Consider the following 16,850-nt stretch of genomic DNA (forward strand, 5'->3'; position numbering starts at 1 on the left):
TTGGTGGTGATGGTGGTGGTTGGGGTGGGTGTCAGGTTGTATCTAACAAACTCCCTCTCACCAAGAATGAGAGGAATCTCTAGAGGGCAATGAGGCACATTCCACAGTGGAGAGTGCTAATGGGAGCTTTCAAGTCCCCACTAGAGGCACTTTGGGGAGATACTCTGGGGCTGGTACCTTCCCAGAAAAACCCTGCAGACCTTTCCTGAAGGAACCCCCTGTGTTCTTTACAGGTAGGTCACAGGGCCAAGTATTACCCTAGAGCTGGTGGCTATTTTTCCAGGCATGGGAAGCTAGCAGGAGTGGACTGATCCAGACATCAGCCCCTGCAAGCATTTCTGGGGTTCACCCAAGCTTCACATCCCACATCCCACAAACTGCCTACATCCCAGCTTCATGTCTATCCCAGTGCCAAAGAGAGAAAAGTGGAAAAATCCCAGCCTGTCTGGTACACTGGGTGATCTGAGTCTACTCCAGATTCAGAGCCCAGGTATAGCTGCTAGAGGAAGACATTCCATCCTTCAGGTAGGGCTCAGGCCCTGGGAGGGTTTCTACTTGGGCCAATCCAACAGTGGTAGGCAGATTCCAAAAATGAGCCTCCAAGATTCCAGGCCCTAATCCCTGAAACCTGTGAATATGATGAGCTATCACTCCTGTGACTATGTTACATGGCACAGTTGACCTTAAGATGGGGACATTATCAGAGTGAGCTAACCTCATCACATGAGCCCCTTTAAAAGCAGAGCACCTCCTCTGGCTGCTGACAGAGGAGAAAGTCAGAGAGCTCTGAAGCGTGAGGGGGATTTGACACGCTTGCTGGCTTAAAGATGGAGGAGGCCTTGTGAGAAGGAATGTGGGTGGCCTTCAGGAGCTGAGAGAGGCCCCCAAGCTGACAGCCAGCAAGGAAACTGTCCCACAACTGCAGGGATCTGGCTTCTGATGACAACCTAAGTGAGCACATATTTCCCCAGAGCCTCCAGACAGGAACAGGCCCCTGCCAGCACCTTGATTTCAGCCTTGCTGTGCTGGATTGCCTACCTCCAGAAGTGGGAACTCATACGTGGGTGCTGGTTTAAGCCACAAAGTTTGTGGTAGTTGGCGATGCAGCAATAGAAGCTGATATCCTAGTTCATCCTTGTGAAACCCTGATCCCAGAGAGCCAGGCTTGGTTTGGGTTAAGATAGATGCTGACTCCCAGGTCTGGGAGGCCCTCTGCTCTCAACTGTCTTCTTCCTAATCTCACTTTTCCCTCTGATTTTCTGGAGCCTACAATCACCCTCAGAGATTTCCACCCCAAACAGCAGACCCCTCTTTCCAAAAGCCCCTGACCCCAGCCCCTGAGCAAGGCAGTAATCGTGAGGGAGGTTGGAACCCACTGAGGGGCTACAAGAGCTGGCCCATGGCTTCCAGGCCCTGACCCTCCCCTTACTCAGAGTCTTACCTCCGAGGAAAGTAGCTGGAAGGAGAGATCCACTGTGGGGGCCTCACCATTTATGGTTTTCAGCTTGGTGTTCTGGAGAGGAGAAGGAAGCAGTTGGCCACCCAGGCCAGGGCAGGCAGCTTCTGCCTCTACTCTGCCCACTGTTCCAGATTCCTGAGGAAGGTGTTTGCTGAAGGCTGTGCCCAGAGAGTGGGAGGGAGGCGGGAGCTGGTCTCCCACCTCTGCCACCCCACCACCCTTCCCAACCCCAGGGAAGCCCTGACTAGCATCTCCAGACTTGCTTCCTTCCAGATTGGGAAGATCCCATGTGTTAAGGTCTGTTATGTCAGGGTGACCAGAAGTATTTTAGAGAAAAAGGTGGCAAAGAAATAGACAGTGGTGATAATGATGTCTTCATTCTTACTGAGAGCGTATTCTATTCTAAGTGCTTTACAGGTATTTCCTCCAAAAAAATCTCATAGCAACACTATGAAAAAAGTACTATGGGGAGTTCCCATTGTGGCTCAGTGGTTAACGAATCCGACTAGGAACCATGAGGTTGCGGGTTCAATCCTTGGCCTTGCTCAGTGGGTTAAGGACCCGGTGTTGCTGTGAGCTGGGGTGTAGGTCTCAGATGCGGCTCAGATCCTGCATTGCTGTGGCTCTGGCACAGGCCAGCGGCTACAGCTCTGATTAGCCTGGGAACCTCCATATGCTGCGAGAAGCGGCGCTAGAAAAGGCAAAAAGACAACAACAACAAAAAAAGAAAGAAAGAAAGAAAGAAAGAAAGAAAGAAAGAAAGAAAGAAAGAAAGAAAGAAAGAAAGAAAGAAAGAAAGAAAGAAAGAAAGAAAGAAAGAAAAGTACTATGGCTACAAAACCATTTTATAGCCGGGGAAACTAAGGCATTGAGACCAAGTAATTTTTCCATGGTCATGCAAGCTGGTAAGTGGTAGAACCAGACAGTCTGGCTCTAGCTATACAGAGAGATCACATACAGCATCTTGTACTCATTTGAGAGATGGGTGCTCTAAGGTTCAGAGAGGTTAAGTAACATGCCCCAGGTTCTACAGCGAGGACTAGGGCAAGTCAGGATTTGAACCCAGGTTTGGCTTGTTAAAAGTCTGAATTCTTGCTGCTTTCCCACAGGGCCTCCCCATGCTTCTCCCAAGTTGCATGGGGGCAATTTCATCACAAGTCCAAGACTGAACTTTGGTGTTAGGGGTCCTCCTCACACCTGTGGTCAGTGGTCAGATGCCTTGTGGGGGGCCTGGTGGAAGCCCTGGAGAAGCCAGATTCACCTGTGTTGGCGGAACCAATTGGGGAGGGGTGGACCAGCCATGGACCGTTGGGAGAGTGGGGGGTACTCACGGTGATGGGGAGCTTCTCCACACGCAGCCCATTCAGGCCTTTCCCTGTCAGCATCTTTTGGTATAAGTGGCTCTTTAGTGGCAGCACGGAGATGCCGAGGGGCTTTTTGAGGGTCCAGGGTTCTGTGGGGGAAGGACCAGCTGGGGCTCCTGCCAAAGCCCCCAGCCCAGGCTTCTTGGATCCCAGCGTCTGAGGCCCCACTGGAGCCCATCCTTCGGTACTTGACATCTAATTCTACCATCCCTCACTGTTTCCTGCCTCCTGGCCTTTCCCTGTACAAACCCCCTCCTCCTCCTTTGCCCTTCAGAGCTTGTTGAGTTCAAGGCCAACTCTAAACACAGTCTGTGTCTCTCAGTATTTATATAGATCTCCCTTATCTCTCCCCTCTGGGGGCTTCACTCTTATAGTGTGGCTATGACTGTGGATCATTGGGTCTCTGAATTCTGTCTCCCCACTAGACTGTAAGCTCTGAGGGCTCCATCCCCTCCTTCTTCACGGACAGGCACATGGGGAAGGGGTGGTGGTGTAATAGGAACTCATGGATTTGGTATAAATACAGGGCTCATGTGTCCTAGCCCATTCCCCAGTGTTGCCATTTGGACAAGGAAGCCAGCCAGGCACTCCCCAACATGTCTGCATGCCCTAGAACGGGGGGCTCCTTCACCTGCTCCCGCAGGAAGTAGGGCAGCATGGTCTGAACACCCTGAGTACACATGTTCTGGTGCACGGCTGCCCTAGTGTGGTCACGAGGGTCACTTACTTGAAGATGAGGGGTAATACTCCAGCACCAGGGCTGTGTCCCCTGAGAAGGTGGTGGCTCCGTCTCGGCCATGGAAGAGAAAGGATTCATTCCACAGAGGCAGCTCAGGGGGTCCCCCAGGCTTGGACAGCTGAAAGGAGAGGGTGGGAGCAGATAGTGAGGCTACAGTACCTCCCAAATCAAGGGATGTCCGTATATTTGGTTGTATGCACGTCTATATATGTCGCAGATGTTTGTCCTAATTATAAAAGCAACAAACACTTAATGAATAAATTTTGAAAAAATACCAGAAAGTAGAAAAGTGAGAAAACAACAACAAAAAAAACAAATTCCTATACTAAAGACAACTGTTCATAAGACTGTATATTTCTTTCTAGTATTTTTTTCCTATGCCTATTTTGTCATCCTAACATCCTGCCTTTTTCATTTACCATTAAAACTTAAGCATATCCAGAGTCCTAAGTGACAGAAATTACCCAACTTTAGTAGCTGCAGGATATTCTGTCATGTCTAAGTGTCCTGGTTTCTTCCTTCGCATTTGTTCAATAACACTGCATTGAATGTTCTTTAATATATCACTGTGTATCTTAAATTATTTCCTTAGTATAAGTACCTAAAATGGAAATGCTGAATTAAAAATTATTTTTCAAGGCACTTGAGTCATCATGGGGAAACTGTTTCCCTAAAGAGTTGCACCAGTGTTCCCACCCACGGCTGCTGGTATCATAAACGCCAAGTCAGATGTGACCTCTGCCTTTGTTGCCAGCCCCTCTCTGCCTTGTACAGGTTTCCCAGCCCTTCACAGAAGCCACGACAGGTCTTCAATAGGGCATTTGGGGGACTTAATGGCATGCTAAGCCAGCAGTTGGGGCATACATGTGGGTAATATTTAAAAAATGAAACAAGACAGCATTTATTATACCAAACTATTGGAGCATCTGAGGGGCTATCAGACATCCCTGTGGGTGATCAGAAAAGCCTGAAGGAAGCAGGACCAGAGGAAGCCTCTGAGGCAAGATATGGTAGGCTCAAGGGAGCGTGGATGTTATTCTGGGTGGGAGGACGGCCTAAGTGAACATGCGGAGGGGGCACCAAGCCTGGCATGTGTGGACCCTGGAATGAGGAGGGACTCCATGGGGAGGAGGTCCAGCAGCTGCAAAGGCCAGAAGGTGGTGAGTGAGGAATGAGACTGGGGGGTGTTAGCCTGTAGCACCCAGCAGGCAGCCCTGCATGGCCCTAACACTGAGAAGGGCCGGGGGTGGGGTATTACTGGCACAGACTCTCCAAGTGGCTGCCTTGCTTCTGCCCTCAGCCAGGGGCTGCCAGCAACAGTGACAGCCACTCCCACCTCCTGCTCCCCTGCAGGAATCGTCATCACCGGAAAAGGTCAGCACAAATGTACCACCGGCTCCAGGAGTTATTGATGCAGGATCGTGAAATATCAGTGTGGGTCCACTCCCCCCGTCGTGGCAAGGCCTTGATGCCTGTCACACTAATGTGTCTGCTCCCGTTCTCCCAAGACCAGCCTGAGACTCAGCTGTGTCTGCCTGTGCCCCTGGAGAGATAAGCTACAGTCACTTTGGGGCCAGGGGGCCCTGAACAGTGACAGGGGCAATGAGAGTGTTTCTGAAAGCAGGCTCTGTGGCAGCTCAGAGACAGCCACTTGGCAACCACGAAGCTGCTCTGGTTTCTGGGGTACCTGAGCATGGCCTTTCAGGATTTAGGGTCAAATCATGCCCATCTCCTTCTCCTGAGTCCCTGGGGGGTATCCACATAGCCTGGACCATCTGGCAGACACTAGGGCACTCAAGGAGGACCTGTGACAGCCCTAGATGCCCCATCTCTTGCTCCCACCCAGCAAGAGGGGTGTTTAATGGATGCTGGCTGCCCTCTCTAGGGCCTATTAATGTGTCTAAATGGAGTCTACAAAGCAAGAGACGGTGTCTGCCTGTCCAGGAAGGACAGCTCCTTCCCTAAAGGGTTTCCCACATGAATCCCTCAGGAAAGATCCCTTCAGACCTAGAACTGGGGAAGGAGGGTCAGCCTCTCTTGTGCGTGTATGGGGTGGGGCAAGGAATCAAGCTTAAACCACCTTCAGAGTCTGATTCCAGGGACCCAGTGAAAGTGCTGGTAGCAGGCGTGTGTGTGTTTGGGGACACGGTGAGCAGGGAAGCCATTCCTCACAGATGCTAATGGGAAAGGCCCTGGCAGGCTGTGGAATTAAGGAATGTGATTAACCTTCAGCTATGATCTTCAGCAAAGCCATTAACCCCAGCCACTGAGGCAGACCTGCCTTCCCTGGGGACAGGGCCTTCATTCCTGGGCCTAAGGGCCCTCCTCTTATTTCCCCAGGGCCCCCAGTACCCACACTCACACCCGCTGCTCTCTGCTCTGCTCAGATGCAGCGGTGGCCATCCTGGGAAGCAGAGCTACTGGGGCAGCTGATGCTGGGTGGCTAGGACACCTTGGCTCTGGGCCCAGGTCTGCCTCAACCTTGCTGTGTGACCTTCAGCAAGTCCCTTCCTCTCTCTGGGACCTGATTTTGTCATGTCCACTGAGAAAACATCTTATGCTCCCTGCTTTGAAAGGCTACTGTGAGGGTTGAAGGAGAAAGTGGCTATTTTGCTGTGAAGATGAAAAGTTCAAATCAATTGAACTTAGCAAATGCCGAGTGGGGCATTTTCCAGGCTAGTGGCCTCTGGGGTGTAGCAGGGCATATGGGAGAGCTAGAGCCAGACCCTGCTTCCCTCTGGAGCTGTCTTCCAAATGGATAGAACACACACACACACACACATACACACGTGCGCGCGCATGCACACACACTTCTATGATCCATGCAGAGGCCTAAGCAAGTTGTGGGTTGTGGCAGCTGAAAGTCTGAGGGGAAAGCTTTGACTTCCAACCTGGGAGGGGAGGACCTTAGGGATCAGGCAGTAGGTAAGAAGTAGAAGGCCATTCCAGGTTGAGATTATAGCAAGTGAGAGAGGACAGCATGGGTGTGAACAGTTAGTTACACAGTGGAGCTAGAGAATGCCTGGGTAAACTGGGGCAGTGAACCAGGAGGCTGGAGGGGACAAGGCCTTGTGTACTTGGTTGGCAGTGAGGGCTCTGTCCTGTCCATGGTAGGGACAAGGGGGCCAGAAGGGCCTAACCCTGGGCAAGGGGGTCTCTGTGCCCACTTGTCACAGGATGGATGGGAAGGGCCCAAGTGGAGGCTGCTGCAGTGGTCCAGGCAAAAGAAGATCTCGGCCAAGTTGGTGGGATGGGAAGGGACCCCATGAGAGCCTGGGTACAGACTGGCTGTGGGGGCTGAGCAAGGAGGAGATTATGCTGGGCACTGACAGCTTTTTTCACCACTGCTTGTATTTCATCATCCAGGAACTCTATCAGCTCAAGAGGAGGCCAAGCCAGCAGGAGCCACCTGTTGGGCAGTGTTTCCCCTTAAGGGTGCAGGGTGCAGGGTGCAGGGTGCAGGGTGCAGGGTAGCTCCTAAGTCCCACCCCTATGTTGGATCCCACAGGCTGGGTGAGGTCCAGCTCAACGGCTCACCTATCCCTTAACTCATCAGAGTTCAGGTTTTGCCATCATCACTAGGCTCTAAGAGGAGTAAAAGAGACACTCAACCATTTCCTTCCCTCCTCCTAGCCAAGAACCTGCTTTGGTCCAGGTGTTCCCTCTCTACCCCTGTGGGCACTTGCTATTGGCAGGGTGATAAGCCATGGCCCTCCTCCATGTTTGGCTGAGAGAAGTGCATGAGACCCAGTGGGAGGTTCTGCCGAAGGGCAGCTGGAAGAGAGGTTGCCAGCTCTTCATAAAAACCACACTGGGAAAGGGAGGCTCTCTCTTCCTCTGGTCTTGGTCCTGTCTGGATGGGGTGCCAGGAACATTTTGCCCCCATGTGCTGTTTAGCCAGGAGGGATATTGCAAACATCCTGAGTCCTTGAGGAGGATGCTGAGCCCAAGTATCAACCAATTCTGGTGCCGTCTTACATGGGGCCCCACCAGATGTGGGACAATAAATATCCTTAGGGTTGAAGTTAATGTGAGTTGGGGTTTATGTTACTTGTAGCCAAATGTAACAAGAACAATGGTGAGGCTGGCCTCAGAGGGGGCACTGGCAGCTCTGAAAGGGTCTGAACCCATTTAGCTTGGATGTTTTGCACAGGTTACCCCCATATGTTCTCCTATCAGCCTGATAAGGCAGGAATCAGGAACTGGCGGAATTAGGAAGCTTGTCAAAGGTCAGAAAGCCAGTAAATCACAGAAGAGGGGCCAAACCCAGGTCTGCCAGGCTTTGGCTTGGTGAGCCACTGGTGGGACACCACAGCACCCCAAGATGTCAGAGAAGCAGGTCCTAGAAATTACTTAGTCCAAACCCTTACCCCCTAAATGGAGGCAAGGAGATTGATGCTTAGAAAGGGGACAGGGCAGAGGTGTGTGTGAGCTGCTGACTAGTGTCCCTTCCAGGTAAGGCTCTGCCCACTCCCCTCTCTCCCCACCTGTGCCACAGAAGCCTGCCCCTGTCCTCTCACTGCTGGCACCTGGACCCTCTGTACTGGCTGCCATGGTGCCGGGTGACCTTTAGCAAGTGTCCTGCCGTCACTGGACCTCTGGCCTTAAGTCCCACACATGCAAGAGGCACTGGGGATACCCCCCACCCCACCCCAGACTAGTTAGGCAGCAAAGGCAGCTAGAGAAGTCCTGGAATGGGGAGGGGGCTAACTCATTAAAGCAGCCAGCACCTCCTGCCCCTCGGGACTGCCTGCTGATTTGTTCATAATTTTCTGGGCAAATGCAGGGCCATGTGTGAAATGACTCTGGGGAAATCAGGCCGAGGATTGGTTCAGGTTTGGAGCCTCTGTCCCCGGAGTCCCCCTTTGTCTCACCCCCTCCTTGCCTCCACCACTCTTGTTCGTGTCTAAGCCTTCTTCAAATGTCTTTGCCTTTAAATGAAGGCTGGGGCTCCGTAGGGGTACCTCATTCTATATTTGCCATGCCAGGCGTGAACAGTTTGGCAGACCACAGGAGGGACCTCCCAGGCACTCTTATCTTCCTCAAGGCCTCTCGGCATGTTGTGACCATCACGTGGGGCAAGTTCCCATGAAGTGCAGGCTATGGGAAGAGATCAGTGAGGCCATCCCCCTGGACTGGCCCCAACCTGTACACCCCCCCGCCCCAGCGTACTCAAACCTGCCACCCTCCTCTCCAGCCCTGATGTTCATCGTGTCCTGTGCAGCCCCATCTCCACACCTGTGCTCCTACTGTTCTCAGTCGCCCTGCACCAACCCTCCCCTATTAAAAACTCAGCAGTCCTATGTCCGGACATCTGCCCCCATCACCCAGGCTTCACATCCCTCTCAGCTCCGAGTAATCTTTTTATGGTGGTAAAATATACATGACATAAAGTTTATCGTTTCAGCCATTTTTAAGTGTAAATTCAATGGCATTAAGTACATTCACAGTGTTGTAGAACTGTCACCACCGTCTATTTCCACAACATTTTCTCATCCCAAATAGAAGACTTGTACCCACTGAAGAATAGTAACTCCCCATTCTCTCCTCCTCATAGTCCCTGGCAACCACCATTCCACTTTCTGTCTCGATGAATTTGCCTATTCCAGGTACCACATTTAAGTGGAATCCTACAATATGTGTCCTTTTGTGTCTTCTCTCCTCTGACTTTTACAGCTCTGACAGTCCCTCCTGCTTGGTTATTAATTATAATTATCTTGTGTTGATATTTAACATTTTCACACGTGTCACTCCTGTCTTCCTCATCTTCAGCATCCCCGAGGGCAGCTTCAGCACGGACAGACAAGGCCCTGGGTACAGGGCGGGACTCAGTAAACTTTTTTTTAGGTAATTATTTTATTACAGTTGATTTACAGTGTTCTGTCGATTTCTGCTGTACAGCAAAGTGGCCCAGTCATAAAGACATATACCCTCTTTGCCACATCATCTTCCATCATGTTCTATCACAAGTAAACCCTTAAGAGTCAAGTGAACAGCTGAGTGAACAAAGGAGTGAGTGAGTGCGTTACTAGAAGGAATGGACCACTGAGAGGGCAAATGAGGGAAAGAGCCATACCTGAGGGCACCCGTTCCGGCTGACCTGAGGGACATCGAAGTTCATCACGGAGGGGATAGGGAAGGAGAGCTGGGTGAAAGGCAGCCCCAGGGACGCCGGGTCCTGGTTCTCCTGATTGACCCTGGCGAGGCAGAGAGACAGGGGTCAGCACAGGAGCACTGCGGGTATCCAGCACTGTTGGCTCTGTGCCCAGGCCCGGGAGCCGCGGAATCCCACACAGGCTCTGGATTGAGGTGGGAGAGGAAAGTGCAGTGACCTGCATAGTTCACATCTGGACACCCAGATGGGTGGTGGACCCTGGTCCTTCCAATGGCTGACCCAAGCCTTGAGAAAGCTCATCTTGGCTACAAGATGACCTGCAGCTTCCAGGTTCCTTTCCCCATGACTCACTGTGGCCTTGACTTCACTAGCCTGCATCCCCTCCTGAGGACTGTGAATCCACCAAACCCCCAAGGAGGCCGGGGTATGAGGGAGACGAGCCAGGGCTGGGGCCAGGGAGACCTCCAGGAGGGTGAGGGAGGGGACTTGTAGGCAGGACGAAAGGATATGAAGTTTGGGGACAAGCACTGGATGGATGGTGCCTTGGCCCTAGAGTGGGAGGGATATGGTGGGTGGGAGGTGGGGAGGCCAGTTTGGAGGAGCCGAGGACCCCTCTCCTCTGTATGCTCACTCTCTCCTGCAACCCTGCTCTTGTGAAGGGTCTGAGCTGCCTCTTTCCAGGGCTATGGCAGCTTCTTGGGACTTCGGTTCCACTGAGGAGGTTTGAAGGGCCTCATGGGGAGGGCAGGTATATAGCCTCCACACAACTTCCAACCCTTCCTCCCACCCCCCCGCCCATATCCACCTGGGCCCCACTCACTGAAACTCCTTGTAGTTGGGAACCACCCGGGCAACGACCACCATGGGGCTGGGGTTATTGGCCAGGGGCTCATTGATGCCCCAAAGAAAGACCTGGGGGAGAGAGGAGACAGGTGAGCCTGGGGTGGCCTTGGGCCCTGTCAGGGACATGGCCAGCCTACCATCTTTCACCCCAACAATGAGATCATCCCTCTATCCACACCTCTGCTCCTGTCTCACCAGGGTCTTCAACAGGGGCTCAAGACTGTCCTCCTTCAGGCCCTGGGCCAGACCTTGGGAAGGTGGCATGAGAAGGCCCTGATTCTCCACACACTTACACTGTCTTCCTAGCAGCTCCTGAACTGACTCCTGGTCCTCACCCTTGTCCACCAATGGCCCTCACTGCCCCCTCAGCCCTCATCCCACCCGCCAGCTGTGATTCCCGTGGCTCCTTTTACTTCTCTGACCCCTCACTGGCCTCTGCTTCTACTCCTGGCCCCAACTTATCCCCTTTCCCATGGTGGCAACCGCTGCCTTGTTAAAAATGAATTCGGGAGTCCCCGCTGTAGCTCAGCAGTAACAAACCCAACTAGTATCCATGGAGGTGTGAGTTCGATCCCTGGACCCACTCAGTGGGTTAAGGTTCTGGCATTGCTGTGGCTGTGGCTGGCAGCTGCAGCTCTGATTCGACCCCTAGCCTGGGAACTTCCACATGCCACAGGTGCAGCCCTAGAAAGAAAAAAAGAAAAAAAAAAGAACTGGATCATCTCATTCCTCTGCCCCACCCCCACTGCCCTTAGAATGGATTCCCTAATTCTTACCCTGCTAGCAGAGACCTGCATGTGTGGCCTTTCTGCCCCTTAGCCCACATCTCTTGCCAACCCCCAGCCTCTTCTATCTCACCCCTCCAACACACCCTACTTGCTTCTGTTTCAGGGCCTTTGAGTGTGCTGATCCCACTGCCTAGACTCCTCCCCAACCCCAATTCGGTGGCTGGCTCCTTCTCTTCCCGTAGGGCTTAAACATCACCACCTGTGAGAGGTGGTCTGTGACCACTCTTACTAAAGTAACCCAGCCCCTAGGGTGCCTCTTCCATAGCATCAGCATTGCTGGGTTATTCTAATTTCTTTCTTGTTTATTTTCTGTCCATTTGATTAGATCTCAGGCTCTGCAGGGGCAGGGACCATGTCCATCTCATTCACTGCTGTATTCCCAGCTTTTAGTAAAAGTACCTGACACACAGCAGAAGCTCAATATGTGTTTGTGGGACAAATGAATCCCACTGATGAAAGAGAAAAGGGGAGAACAGGTGAAGGAGAGGTCGGCTGTGTTTATGAGTGAGAGAGAGAGAGATACCAGAGACCTGGGAGGGGAAGGAAGTGGGAAGAACAGGCAGTAGCCTCAGGGAGGCGCTGGGGTTGAGTTGGTCTTGGAGGATGGGTGGGATCCTAATTACGTGGCACTGTTGGGAAGAGGCTCAGGAGGAGGAAGGGGCTCTGGATGCAGCTGAGGGGCCACATCTTGGGAACACGTCAGGATGGGAAGAGGACCCTGCCAGGCTGGACCACGCTCTCCCTAGTCCTAGCTCCGCCTTCAATGAGAGGAATGTGCCTGGAATAGGGGCTTGTTCTGGATCCCTCTCCCAAGCCCCTCTGCCAGAGCCCATCTCAGCTGCTTGCCTGCTTGCTCCACACAGGCGTGAGCTGCTAAGGGCTTAAGATAGCGAGGAGGACCTTTCAACTCTCGGGCCTCTGAAGACTGAATCCCTTCACCGAATTCAAAGGACTGATTCTTTCTTTTTCTTTTCTTTTTTTTTTCTTTCTTTCTTTCTTTCTTTCTTTCTTTCTTTCTTTCTTTCTTTCTTTCTTTCTTTCTTTCTTTCTTTTTCTTTCTTTCTTTCTTTCCTTTCTTTCTTTTCTCTTTCTTTTCTTTTTTCTTTCTTCCTTTCTTTCTTTCTTTCTTTTCTTTCTTCCTCCTTCCTTCCTTTCCTTTCCTTTCCTTCCTTCCTTCCTTCCTTCCTTCCCTCCTTCCTTTCTTTTTTAATGGCCACACCCACAGTGTAGGGACATTCCAGGGCTAAGAACTGAATCCAAGCCACAGCTGGGGCAACATGGAATTCTTTAATCCACTGTGCTAAGCTGGGGATTAAACCCACACCTCTGCAGGGGCCCAAGCTGTATAGTCAGATTCTTAACACACTGCGCCTTTGGAACTCCCAAAGGACTGAATCTTTGATGGTGGCATTTCAAACTTTGGAGGGGGGTAGGGTCTGGGCCTGAGGGATTTCACTGGACCCTGTCAGGCTCTATTGCTCACATGGACTCTAACAGCTGTAAGGGCTGAGAGGAGGGCTTAGAGATGCGTGTATGTCAGTGTGCAGGTGGGTGTGCTAATTTACAACTGCTCTGTGCTGAATGGTCAGGTGTGAATGAGACAGCTGCCCAAGCACACCTGCTCGTGACGGCCTGGTGAGTCACAGAAGCAATTTCTTCTTCCACTGTGCTCTCTTATCTGCCGTCAGGAGCAGACAGGGGGGTCATCTGCGCTGGGGCAGGCAGGGTGCTAGAAGGCAGAGGGGCCCAGACTCTGTGAGACAAGTCAGAGGGCTGGGGTGGGGGTGGAGCAGATCCATGGGGTGGGGGTGGGGGTGCCCTGCAGGCCAAAGTTCTGCCTGGGTCTTGGAGGTGTGGTCCTCTCTCTATGGGGTGTGGCTGGGGGACAGCAAGGCCAAGCTGTTGTCACTCTTCCTTGGTGTGTGTGTGTGTGTGAAGTGCTGGCTGTCCTCAGGGAAAAAAACCATGATCAAAGAGAGGAGGGAGAGAGGAGCAGAGGGTGCCTGCAGGTGAGACACATGTTAGCATCCAAGGGTGACTGTGTGGAAGCAGAGATGTGGGTCAGGAGCTCTGGGCTCCCATATCAAACTCCCTTTGGGTCTGAGCGTCCCCAGCTGTGAAATGAGGCTAAAGAACACTTCTTGCCCTGCCAGGCTTACAGTCTTATGGAGCAGATCAGATCAGCTGTACTGAAGCAGGGAAAGCCCAGAGCTTGAGCTCCCTCTGGCTCCCACCCTGATCATACTCAGCCCATGACTGGATTTGAATCTGCCACCTGGACAGTTTGAAGGCTGGGGGAAAGGGAGAGAGGCTAAGTCCTGGGACCACATCTTCCCAGAGCATCACCAGTCCTCCTTAGGCTACCTGAAAGGCCTATGGATAGAAGGTAATGGGGGGGGGGCATGGTGAGGGGTATGTATGGAAGCGAGCTCATCCCCCAAGCTGAGCCCATCCCTGGACTGACTAATGGAAGAAGCTCCAAAAATAACTGTTGAGGGGAGTTCCCGTCGTGGCGCAGTGGTTAACGAATCCGACTAGGAACCATGAGGTTGCGGGTTCGGTCCCTGCCCTTGCTCAGTGGGTTAACGATCCGGCGTTGCCGTGAGCTGTGGTGTAGGTCGCAGACGCGGCTCGGATCCTGCGTTGCTGTGGCTCTGGCGTAGGCCGGTGGCTACAGCTCTGATTCAACCCCTAGCCTAGGAACGTCCATATGCCGCGGGAGCGGCCCAAGAAATAGCAACAACAACAACAACAACAACAACAAAAGACAAAAAAAAAGACAAAAATAACTGTTGAATGAATGAATGAAAACCTAATTGGAAGACCAGACAAACCTCTTTAGAAACGGGACTCCAGGAGGGGTGGGGAGGTCCCTAAAATTTTCATTTAGGGGATGTAGGCCCTAGGTCAGTGGTCACTACTCCAGGAGGGACAGAATAAGAAAGAAAACACCAGAGAATGTGAGCCAAGGTGGGGACTCTCTTCCTCTCCCCATGAGATTCAGGGAGATACAGGCTTTGGGAGCTTCTCATTGTCTCTACAGCACTCCACAAATGGTGCATGAGGAATAGAGCAAGGGAAGGCAAGGCTAGGGTAGTGCTTGTATCCCTGGAAAGTTCTGGAAAAGTTTAGGCATCATCGTTGTCTTTATCCTCATCATCCCTGCCACCCCAGGGCAGGTTCTATACAAACAACTCTGGCTATTTTTGAAATATCCAGTTGCCTTTTTTTTTTTTTTTCCCAGATGACAACATGGTAATTCAATTTATTTTATAGTTGCTTTTTTCTTTCTCAATTTCTTCCCCAGACATCCCTGCCCCACACCAACAGGCCAGTTAGAGATGGCCAAGGGCAGAGCCTGGGATCTGCTCAACCCCTGGCCCCTTCCCACGCCACCCCACCCAACCCCTGAAGGCCCAGTCCCAGCACCTCCAGAGCTGTGTGGTTGTGGCCGATGTAGCGGGGGATGAAGCTGCCCTTCCGAATGACTGTAGCATACAGTTGGGTCTTGGCAGTAGCTTCATCAGCTTTTCCAGGCTCAGTGGGCTGGGGAAATGGTGGGGGAAGAAGACACACAAGGAGGAGAGTGACTAAGGGGAAGACCCTTGCCATAAATCCAGCCCTCTGCAGACAATCACTTGGCATCGCTCCGCTGGGGCTCCGAGCTGATAATTAAAGCTCATGGTCCCTGTGAGCCCTTCCAAGGAGATCAATATAATAAATCTTCCCTTTTCTACTTGAATATTTCATTGCCCTCACAAGGACCACTGCCTGTCTGCTCTCTTTGTAAAGATGTGATAACAAGGTCTGGGTTGTAAGTGGACAGAGAGCCAGGAGGTCTCTGGGATGCTCCCAGAAGTACAGCTGAAGTGCTGAATCTTTTAGGTGAGTCACTAATCTCTCTGGGCCTTCCCTTCCCTGCCTGCCCCTGGTATCTCATCCTGAGGCCCTGGGCTTGGGGTTCTCTTAGAGCCTAGGGAAGATAAAGACCTGAAGGGCCATGGTTGAGGAGTCGCTTTGAAAGGAAGTCAGTGCCAGGGTCTGGGGGAGGGAGGGAGCGGAATATATCTGAACTGAGCACCTACTATGTGCTAGGTAACTTGCTAGATGTTTTATGCTCATCATTGCACTCGACCTTCCAAATGGCCATGCCAGGAGAGATATTGCCTCAATTTTGCTGATGAGGAATGGAGATCTGGGGGAGGGGGTTTTCTATGGACATATAGTTGGCAAGCAACAGACCTAGGTTAGGAATCCATACCAACACACGTCATATTGTTCTTTATTCTAAACAACCAAAAGGGTCTGGAATGCACACAGAGGGAGGGAAAGTCGTGCTTCTGTTCACCTCTTGCCCAGGGCCTGGCACAGAGTAGGTGCTTAAAAAGTACTTGAACAGTGAGTGATTTCTTCCTTCCATCAGTCAGCACTGGGGAGGGGAAGAGGCAGGGAAGCTGGCCTGAGAGGTTCAGACCATGAACTGAGGGGCCCTGAGGCTCCCTACTCCAGGCTTCCCATTGCCCACTGAAGGGTGCATTCCAGGGAACACTTTATCTCCCACAAACCCCAACACTCCTGGGCCTTTCTCCTGCCAAAGCAACATGTGGAGGCAACACAGTAAGAACTAGCATGGGACATAGTGTGACCTGGGCTCACCCTTGACTCTGCTACTCACTTGCTCTGTGACCCAGGATGAGAGGATTCTTCTCCCTGAGTCCCAGTTCTATGTATTCAAAATAGAATTCACCTTGAGGGTTAGAGATGGTGTGTATGGCATCTAGCCCAGAACCTGGAACATAGTAGGTACTCTGTAAATACTGTATTTCTTTTATTTTTAGATACATTCTCACTCTTTAAACATATATGAAATGAGACTCTATCTTTAATTGGTGTATTCATTTAATGTGGCAGATATGCTGTGTTCACTGGGCTGTTCTCTGGAGGTGAATTCAGAGAATTCTAAACTCTTATTCAGAGAATTCCTACCTGCTGGGAGCTGCGTTTCCTAAACCCAAGAAGTCTGAGAGTTGTCATACTGCTGGGTGGGCATGGGATGCCCAGGGATGCTCTGACGGAGAGATGGGGGCATCAAGTTGGTTCCCACCTGCTCGCCCCCTACCTATCGCAGGCCCACTTGGACCCAGATACCAGGGCTCTGACTCACTTTCACCAGCTCAAAGTGGTAGGGGTGGAGGACACGCAAGTACTTGATGGGGATTTGGAAGGACAACAGCTTCTCTTTCTTTTTATTGTCTGCCACCTTGAGGATCACATCTGGAGAGAGAAAAAGTGAACACAGATGGAGGTCAGGGATTAGCTGACCACTGTCCTTCCCAGCGAGGTGAGACAGTGAGAGGTGAGAGACATTGCTGAGAGCAGGGGAGCAGGCCCACACTGAAGAGTCAACATATATGCACATGTATGGAACACACACATGCACACAACTTAACAAGCAGTGTCTGAGCTCCTGCACAGGGCAAGGCTTCATGCTAGGTGCCATTAGGGGCCTAACAAGCAATTCTCCCCCATATCTTGTGGAAGG

General features: G+C 51.8%; 1 protein-coding gene across 1 annotated transcript in view; it reads right to left on the reverse strand.

Annotated features, from left to right (window-relative positions):
• Positions 1 to 733: 733 nt before the first annotated feature.
• Positions 734 to 16,850, reverse strand: part of LOC125136633 (coiled-coil domain-containing protein 33-like) — a 55,547-nt gene continuing 39,430 nt past the window's right edge. Inside the window, 7 exon segments of the mRNA XM_047797472.1 lie at positions 734 to 757; positions 1,442 to 1,513; positions 2,791 to 2,930; positions 3,551 to 3,680; positions 9,639 to 9,759; positions 10,498 to 10,589; positions 16,473 to 16,582. Of these exon segments, the coding sequence (XP_047653428.1) occupies positions 734 to 757; positions 1,442 to 1,513; positions 2,791 to 2,930; positions 3,551 to 3,680; positions 9,639 to 9,759; positions 10,498 to 10,589; positions 16,473 to 16,582 (689 nt within the window).

The sequence above is a fragment of the Phacochoerus africanus genome, chromosome 9 (genome assembly GCF_016906955.1).
Source record: "Phacochoerus africanus isolate WHEZ1 chromosome 9, ROS_Pafr_v1, whole genome shotgun sequence".
Taxonomy (NCBI): Eukaryota; Metazoa; Chordata; class Mammalia; order Artiodactyla; family Suidae; genus Phacochoerus; species Phacochoerus africanus.